Genomic DNA, 10,176 nt, shown 5'->3' with positions numbered 1-10,176 from the left:
AGATTGTTTTCAAAACTTAATGAAAACCTTTTATCTTCTGATTTATTTCATATAATAGTTTCCAAAAAACAAATTAAAAACAGGACATATGATAGAACTTAATCTTTAATGGAGCTTGTATGACTAAAAAGAATGTTAGTATTGATTGTTTCCATTTATTTGCAATTGTTGAACAAAATACATGCAAGTCTTGATAATAATTTATGGAAAGCTACTAAATATTTTGATTTCAAAATGAACATGCATTGGAAAATAATCTACTAAAAGTCTGCACATGGAATGCAGGGTGTAAATGGCACATGATGAGGCAGCTGATGTTTATTGATTTGTTTATACAGATTAATGATTACACCCAAAAGAGAAAATGTAGATTCAAAAGGCAAAATGGTGGGTCTCATAAAAGCAGGGAATAAGAACAGGAGTGGGATATAACATGGCAGAATAAAAACAAGCTTAAAAAAGATCTGTCTCAAAATTGAAACACTTGCTGGCTGTGTTTGAATTTTCTTTACAACCTGTAGAAAGTCAGTCAGACTCTTATAGCTGCTCAATGTGAAAAATAGGTATTTAGCATAATTAAGAGGCAAATTTTGTTACTCATCCAGAACTGATATAACACTACATAGCTGCAAATAATTCCATAGTTAAAAACATCAACACATTAGGCAGCATTTATTAATAAGCACCTCATAATCTTTCTCTATTAAATCTTCACACAATAAGTTTAGAATTCTGGTTAAATAGTTTGTGCGTTAAAGATAACCTCACTAACCAATAGAGTGTTTCCTCTTATTTGTATACCTTCTGGTAGATTAAGAAATGTTTGTGGAGACACTAGTTTGTTGAGGTAGATATAAAACAAATAGGAGTGTTGACAGTTTTTCATATAGATTCTGGATGCATGTTTTCCCCCTCAGAAACGGAAGGTAGGATAGCACTTCTGGAGTGATAAAAACAAGAAATAAAAGAATTACCATCAGGGTTTAAACATATGTAAACACTATGAAAAAATTATTGTTTTGTTCTGTAGTTTTAAAGGAGGAATGAAGCAGTTTGAGGAAACAGCAAAAACCAGATCCGTCACATGGTCGCATCGCTTTCAGGTCGCCACTTCCTCCTCTATGATCATGCATATGAACAAGTTCAGCTGTCAAACTGCTTCATCATGAACTTCCTGCTGGCCTCGTAACCCAGGAACAAAGCTCCGTTAGCTGGGAAGGTGCGAACCATAGTAGGGGTGAGACCAGAGTAGAGCGCCCTCACACCTAAATTTGGGAAATGGACAGCCTTACAGTCTGATTGGTAACTGGACATTTATCTAAACTCCCTCCCTGCATCCACTTACCTTCAGTGCGAGCGATGGTCATGAAGGTTTTGAAAAACCCTGCCTGTTTGTCTGTCATTGACATGACCTGGATCCGAGATTTGACGCAGTCCATGGGATAGACCACCAGCCACAGACATGCCCCTCCAAAACCGCCGCTGAACACGATCGGAGCCACACCTTCAACACACAGAAACCACAAATATGTGCAAACTCAGTGTCACTACACACATGGACAAAATTGTTGGTACCCTTTGGTTAATGAAAGAAAAACTCACAATGGTCACAGAAATACCTTGAATCTGACAAAAGTAACAACAAAAGTTGTCTCAGGTTTGAAAGGTGCCTTCAGTTCTTTCATTAACCAAAGGGTACCAACAATTTTGTCCACGTGTGTATATGTTTAATGTGTGAAAGTCACACCCGTACTTAGCAAGGCATCAAAGTGGTACAATACTTGTCCATGGGTTAAAACAGAGTGAGCAACAATCTTAAAATATTATGGGAAAGATACCTAGGCTGCACGTTTGAAGAAGGTATATGGGATTCGATTGTCTCTGAAAATGGGCAATATATTAGGGAAGCTAAAGGTAAAGGAAGCTAATGTCAATTATGTGCAGCAATTGATCTATGATCCTATTTTTTGTTCTACTTTTATACCTCACTATAGTTGGTTTTTTTGTTTTATGTCTTATGTTGTTTGTTATCAAAAAGAGTCAAAATCTAATAAAGACTAATTACAAAAAATGAAAAAATGTGTGAGAGTTAAGGCAGACATACAGCCACGTGAAAAAACAAACACACTTTCCCTTCTGTTTCCTGTATCAAGACATGATCAAATAAATAAATAAATAATCTGGTACCCATCAGGTCGTAAAATGAGCTAAACACATGACATCGCACCATTAATTATTTAACTAAAACAAAGCCAAAATGCAGGAGTGTGTAAACAGATAAGCACACCTCATAAGTTAAATTAGGTTGGTGGGCTTTCGCTGATGCACAGCTCTCCAATGCTTCTGCTACAAGGTTTGCTGGGTCATTGCAACACCCTGATTTTTGTTCTTTTTCAGCCATAACATTGTATATTTACTGCTGCGTTTGGGATCGTTGTTCTGTTGCTTGACAGAGTTTTAGCTAAACTAAAACTGTCATACAGATGGCCTCATATTTGACACTAAAATAATTATACAGAGGAATTCATAAACAATTTGTTTAATTTGTTAAACAAATCTTTACATCACCAGAGTGCTTGACAGTTGGTATGAGTTGTATGTGTTGATACGCTGTATTTGGCCTTCACCAAACACAGTGTTAGACATTGTCACCAAATGTCTCCACTTTGCTCTAATTTGTCCTAAGGACATTGTTCCAGAAGTCTTGTGGTTTGTTTAAACACATGAAAATCTGAGCTGTGCTGCTGTGTTTAAAGAGAAGATGGTTTCTCCTGGCCACTGTTCCAGACAAACCATACTTGTTCAATCCTTTTCTAATTGTTCTGTCAAGAACTTTAGCATTTAACACACTGTCTGAGGCCTGTAGAGTCTGAGATGTAGCCCTTGAGTTTTTGCATTTTCTCTTAGCATTTTGCAGCCTGGTCATGATGTATTTACATTTGCTTTTCTAAAATCATTGCTGATGCTTTTCTTCTTTGACTTTGTGTTACCACAAACCTGAACTCTCTATACCAGCAAAGAGCCAAAACATTAGGCTTTAAAGAAGTATCAACACTTAGTGATGATCAATTAATCAATGAATTTACCTACATCTGACACTGATATGTCATGTGCTATTGTTTATCTGAGGATGTATTTAAGATTTGGTAAAGAGCACATTATTTTTTCTATTTTTTTATTTCATCCTTATATTTAGGACTAAAGGTCTACACTATTTTTAAAGGGGTAGTGCACCTTAATTTTCTTTTAACCATAAAACACCATAGTATTACATTAATGTGATGAAAACCACCTACACTGTTGTTAAAATTAGTATTTTTTTCCTTTAAAAATCAGGATTATGTGGGTCAGAAACGCCCCCTACAGGGTAAAACAAGTTTTTGCTTTTCACAGTCATTCATGTAGATCACAGTCCCCTCCCTCCAAATGCAAAAAAGGCAGGTTTTCGCCTTGCAGGCATAGAAACTGCACTCACTGATGCATATGTACAGATGTGAACTCCGACATAGATTTATAGTTTCAGACTTTTCGACTTTTACAGAGCTTTTGAAAAAATATTTCTGTAATGGAAAAAAATAAAAGTAATACTGGGCTTTATTCGTTACCTACTGATCCTCATTTGACGGGAGATAGCAAGACATTTTTCAAAATTTGCCAGTGGGTGGAGATATGTAAAAAAAAAAAGAGGGGGGGGGGGTGTAGTTACACTTTAATAAATGTATGTGATTCAGAAGTCAAAAGTCCAACATGTGTAGCAATAATAAGCTGAACTAGAGCAGATTTCAAAGAAAGATTCACAAGATGCATCAATGTAAAAGCGTTTATATCAACTTATCTTGTACCTCATTTTCACTGTCTCTTAAAAAGTTTGCTTTTTAAGTTTATAAATTTTAAAAAGTTTATTCTAGCCATACCTATGTCATCCTTGCCACATTTCATGTAGTCTGCAAAGGCAGTGCGGCAGAGTTCGTAGGCACCAAAGAAACAGAAGTATCCGGGCACCTCTCTGGCTATGGTGGTAGTCAGGCCCTGGAAGAAGCCCTGCGGTCCCTCGTTCCTCATAATGGATTTCGTCACTGACCACACAGTGCTTCACGAGTGGTTGGTCAGACACACAAACACCAAACCAGCATATGCAAGTTCACATAAAAAAAAAAAAAAAACACACACACACACAACTCATCATTTCTGAACATATTTAGTTTCATCTGCTTCAGAGCATTTCTAAGATGTTCTCATGCATAGATTTAAATACTCCTTGGCTATCACAGTTAAAAACATACCATGCATTCAATTCAGGAGAGTTTTTAAAATCAGTTTTGAGTGTCCAAAACATCTGAAATTGAGATCAAACAATAAAACAATCTTATCAGGATTAATAAATAAAAAATAATTTGGACATGCCAACAAATCTATTAGGGCCAGGGTAGGCAAATTTGTACCTAGAGAGCCGTTTCCCTGCTCTAACACACCTGATTCATATTAAGTCGATCCAACAGCTTATGAAGTTCTGCTCAGTGACTCATTTGAAACAGGTGTGTTGATATAAGGGAAACATCTAAAACTTGCAGGACTATGGATCTTGAGGACCAAACTTGCCTATCCCTGACTTGGGCCAACAGTCTGAACAAGGGCCGTCTTCTACTCAGTATAAGAGAATATACATTCAGAAAACTGGAGATATAAAGCTGATGAACTTAATGATACTCTCCCAAAAGTTATATTTAATCTCCACTTACTTATGGCTCTTAGAAATCTTGCCTGATGCCTCCATTTCATACATAGCTTGCAGTCGACATTTGACAAGCTCAGTGGGGCAGAGTACCAGAGAGGAGAAGACAGATGCAACTGAGCCAGCACAGGCTTTCTGTACGTCACTAAGAAACATAGGAAAGACAATGTTTTCTGAGGGCTGACTTAACCAGAAAGTCAGCCTGGTTAACATTCTCCTACCTCAGCACAGCTTCACTTTGTAATCCTGCGGTGAAGCGGATGACCTGCTGGCAGAAGCCGTAGCTCATGAACAGAACAGAATTCTCGGCGATATTGGCCATCAGTGCTGGAGTGGTGCCCTGGTAGAGACCACGCAGTCCTACTTGTCTGTAGGTGGACACAATGCAGTGGATGAACCCCCGGTACAGCGTAGGAAAAGTCTGCATCTTGACCTTTGCAGTGTCCAGAGGCTGTCCGCTGACTACACATGAAGCTCCCCCTTGAAGGATAACATTGAGAAATTGACAATAATATCTGTGATTTCTTTTTTTCTGTTTTTGATTACCTAGCTTGATAATGATGCAATATTCTATATCATTATTTTTCTTATAATGATATATCTAATATAGCCCCTTTGTGATAGCCTGATAAGATTGCAACAGAGTGTTTGCTTGACATATGAGCACATATGGTCGAAAATTCAAAAAACCTCTGCAGCGTTCCTACTCGAGTTTGCAATGCACCAAGATGTCTTTGCTAAGTTCTTACAGATTTCTCTCAGTGACTTTCCTTAACTTTGTGGCTTTTTACAATGAATTCAAAAGAAAGCATTTAGGAGAAAAATTAATATAAAATTATTATTTTTTGTTTACTACACAACCATATCTACAGACTTTTAATTACCAATGGCTCCTGCAGAGAGATCAATGATAGCTTGGACCACTGGGTGTGGAGCCATTGTCGTCAGAGGGGGTTTCTCCTTCTCTCAGCTATCTGGTTTAAAAACAAACAAACAAAAAGCTGTGATGAAATCATGACCCACCCCCCATAAAAAAAACTCAGAGAACTCACGAAACATTTCAGATATTGTACATGTAGTTTTAATTCAAATCAACAAAACTATCAACAACAGAAGATAAATATTCGTACTTTAACCTTTCACCAGATTATGAAATAAGATGCAGCGCAAGCATATGTACGTTGAACAGTGGCCACTAGAGGGCGACAAAACGACGTTTTCTATACAGCAATTCAACATAATTAAAAAGTCAATGGGCTTCAGGGAACGTGGGTGCCACTGTTTCTCAGCCATATTAAAGCAAGTGACCCAAAGAAATGTTACAATTTTAAATGTAACTTAAGTTACGAATCTTAACCGTACTAATAAGCCGAAAATGGCAGTAATTTTGTTTACTATACCAAGGGAAAACGGCAGCTTTGTACGCTAAATAAATACACAGATAGTAGTCATGTCAACATACAAACCTCGCACGACAGCGACGAGTTTAATTCGGAGCATTAAAGTAGCTGAGGTGAAAGTCTTGTGTCAAACAAGAGTAATATTGACCCTGTGAACTGCAGACCGATGTAAACATCATCCACGCCCGACAGCGTGCTAGCTAACACTGTCAGTACAAACATGCATAGTTTTCTGCTATCTCGTGTCCAACATCTGCCCTTTTGGTCTAACTGTAGTCAGTGAATGAATCGGCCATCAGGGATGGCAAATGGAGTAGAGGAGAGTCAGTGTGGGGGTTCATGACACGCGAGGGAAGTAAAATTAAAGAATGCTCACTCTGCTCAAAATTTCAGCCACCGCTTTACAATACGATGAAACAATGAATATTTCACAGAAATATAGATAGTTATTAATAATACTTATAGTAAAACAGTTAAAACTAGTCTTGATGTAACCCCGCTACACAATAATTTTGACATTTATTATACATTTTATTAATTTGACATGATTAAGTAATTTTCTAGTGTCCGTTGAGATCAAATAGCACACATCCACGGAGTGGTCATCTTCGCCTAAAATCTCTGCCGTGAGACAAAATGCCACGACCCGAACTGTAAAGCTTCCGGTTCGCACTCTTTTGACGATAATAAACAAGTACATGTTAGAGCGCCCCTTTGTGTTGCTTTCTAAAAGTGTATATCTGATTCCTAGAGGTCACATCATAATGAATGCAACCCATTAATAATCGTCCAGATCTGTTTGTTCAGCGTACTGTGTGATTGTTCTATTATAGTAAAATTGAAAGAAAAGCTTCAACACATTTCTTTTATTCATAAAAAAAGGAAGCAAATCAGGCACAAACACTTCTGAATTAAGGAACGACATGTGCCAAGTCTGAACAAATAACTTCTCTGAATGTTCAGTTCTTTTTCAGAGCTACTCTGGGAGCACTGAGCTCCCAGCTCTTGAAATGGTTTTATGCATAATTACCTTACCTGATCATTCAGGGTGTCTGAAGGAACATCGCCTTCCTGAACCTGAGCAGAGCAGCACAAAAAGCTCTGGAGTGTGCTTAGTCAAGTCAGCTGATCAGTCTACTGCACAAAACTCTGCTGTAGCAGAAAATACTTTTAAATAGTTGTTCATCAGTTCTGTTGAATACTATATATGATGAATTAAATAAATACATGTTGTTGCAAGGCCAATAATCTTATAAGCATCTGTATGGAATGGGACTATATAAATGCTCCCATATTGCTAACATTTACAACAGATTGCTGAGTTTTTATCTCCAGCCATTATGTTTCAAACTGTACTTTGCAAGAGTCAACAAAGGAATGACCTTTGTTATTATTTGTTATTGCTTTTTATCACCCTTAACTGAGATAGCTGGGTTTTTCTTTGTTCTAATTTATTTTTTTATGGTTTGTTCTAAGATTATGCCTTTCTTTTTAGTGATTAAATCTGATTCTTAATTTCTGTGGTGTTCCTGTTAGAAGTAGGACACCAAGGGTTAGGGCTATTTTTCTACTTTTTGATACAATATTTTTATTGAAGTTTTTTTTTTTTTTTTAAGAAAAAAAAACAACAACAAAAAAGAAAAAAACAACAACAACAAATAAAAAGAAAATATAAAAACAGGGCATACAAAAAAAAATGTGAAATACAATGTTGCATCACTAAGGCTTCATAATCCAACAAGAGTTCAAGGTTGAGGTGAGTGGCCCACTGTGGGTATGAGAGTGTGTCTGCCAGGCTAAAAAAAAAAAGCAATCTAAGAATGGCTGCCATATGGTGTAAAATTTATTAAGATTGTCCACAATGCTGTACTGGATTTTCTCCTAATATAATAAAGTTAGTTCTATTAGCCAAGCCTTGACCTGAGGGAGCGTCTGATTCCCAGAGTTTTAAAATCAGTCTCTTGGCGATTACCATTCCATACATGACACTCCTCTGCACAGAGAGGCTGGGATTCTGTAGGGATAGAGAATATCCAAACAACACTATCTCTGGGTCCAAACTAAAAACACAATCATACATTTCAGAAAACCATTTGTATATTTACACCAAAAGCTGTACAATTTCAGACAGGTCCTATTTTTCTACTTTTAATTTAAAAAATTAATCTATCATTTGCAATTATCTGAATATCTAATAGCAGTTTAGCCAGTTTTAAAGGAGCATTTAAATTTTTACTGAAGCCAAGCACTAATCACACTCTTTAACACTCGTCTTGGATTTAAATGCTACCTAAAAAGAAATCTAAGTTAAATTAAAAAATGTAATTAAAGTATTAAAAGTGGTCCTCAGTGCAGAGAAAACATTTTAATTCCTTATCTATCTCAGCAACAGCTACATTTTTCATTTAGAATTGAGATAGGGCTTATATTGAACTATTTTGCATCCAAATGCAACTAATAACCATTCAAAGCAGAGGTTTTTTATTTTATTTATTTATTTTAGATTTTGGCTTTTTAAAAAAACAGACGATGGGTTGTACTTCTCTCACAAATACTCAAATGTGACACCTTCCCAGCGTTTGCTTTCCAGTATTACAAATATACCAAACCTTCATTTTCTGTCAACTAACAGTTTGTTTACTGGTACTTTTATAACTATATACTAGATTAATAACAATATTGACTGACATGTTTTCTTGTGGTTTTTGTTTTACATGTTTTTTTATGGAAAAATCTTGATTTAAGCATTAACAGTATTCAGTAGTGAACTAGTTTAAATTTAAATAAATGTAGTTAGTTACATTCTGCTAGTGTTGCCAGCCCTTCACTTCTCTTTTTACTCATACATAGAATGAAGAAGAAATAATAAAAAGGCCACAACTGAACAACAAATATGGTCACTGTGTTGTTAATCACATTTCAACTGAAATACTGCCAAAATACCATCTGTTTTTACCAGAGTAGCCTGGGATTAAATAAATGTTCCCGCTGTCCACAGGCTTATCCTTTAAAACTCTGACCTGTGATGGCTTACCTCACAGCAGTCTAGCCTCATTTGACATGTCAACTATTTCAATTTTTACCAAAAAATTAAATACAGTCAAAAAAAGACACAGTTGTCCTCTTTTTATATCACTTTGCCTTTTATCAAAAAGAAAAAAGAAAACATTGACGCTGTCTACATCACAGACAAGAATCATCAATATTCTGTTTTAAACAACTTTGCCATGAAGAGAATAATCCCCCATGCCTGCCCCTCCCCTGGAGCAAACTCCTCTATACACAGTAAACTTTACATACTTATAGTTCCTGTTTAGCCTTTGTACAATTACATCATTATCAAAGTAGTATCATTAGCATTAAAATACATATGATGCTCTCCCCATTTGTAATTCTAATTGCTATCTTGATTGTACATACAGTATCATTTCCCACACTTAGAGTCTGTTGCACAATTTAAACAACGTGCTGTTATAAAATTTTCTAAAGAGAGAAAATATGTCTCAATCTCCCAACAAACCAAAACACTCGGCAGAGTCTTGATGACCAGTAGATAAGAAGCATTCAATACAATCACTGGATGAGGACTGAAGACAGCAGAGAGCTTTTTGCCATTAAAGTAGTCTTGGCTACACAGTGCTGTACATGATATTTACCCACTTCCAGTGCTTTTGTGTGCCCCTCCTGAATCATTTCCAGACTCTCCAAAGGGTTTTACAGTAATTCCAACTGTTGCGTCTGCTCGGATTTGAGATTATGAGGTACAGTCAGAGAATTGCGCTAATCCCTAATTAGAAGAGTTACACGGTAGAAATAACAATGAGATTATAAAAGACTACTTCAACTAGATAAACTTTAAAAAGTCTGGGAATTGTATGGGTTTGCTGAGGTTAGTATTGAGCACAAAGTGTTAAAAGTGGGAGGTTATGTTGAGTCAATATCCTTCATTTTAATTAAAAGACTAGACAGAAGCAAATGCCTGACAAATTTGTGAAGAAACATCATTTTAGTTCAACCTTGCATTAATTTGGTGACAAAGGGCCT

General features: G+C 36.3%; 1 protein-coding gene across 1 annotated transcript; it reads right to left on the bottom strand.

Moving 5' to 3' along the window:
• Positions 1-141: 141 nt before the first annotated feature.
• slc25a15b (solute carrier family 25 member 15b) lies at positions 142-6,493 on the bottom strand. Its single transcript, XM_042008295.1, has 7 exons — positions 6,199-6,493; positions 5,617-5,706; positions 4,954-5,212; positions 4,740-4,877; positions 3,915-4,090; positions 1,346-1,504; positions 142-1,265 (listed from the first exon to the last, which is right to left on the bottom strand). The coding sequence occupies exons 2-7, from the start codon at positions 5,669-5,671 to the stop codon at positions 1,144-1,146; spliced, it is 909 nt and encodes a 302-aa protein (XP_041864229.1). The 5' UTR covers positions 5,672-5,706; positions 6,199-6,493; the 3' UTR covers positions 142-1,143.
• Positions 6,494-10,176: the final 3,683 nt, after the last annotated feature.

The sequence above is a fragment of the Melanotaenia boesemani genome, chromosome 15, assembly GCF_017639745.1.
Source record: "Melanotaenia boesemani isolate fMelBoe1 chromosome 15, fMelBoe1.pri, whole genome shotgun sequence".
NCBI classification, from domain to species: Eukaryota; Metazoa; Chordata; class Actinopteri; order Atheriniformes; family Melanotaeniidae; genus Melanotaenia; species Melanotaenia boesemani.
This window is presented reverse-complemented; position numbering and strand designations above follow the sequence as displayed.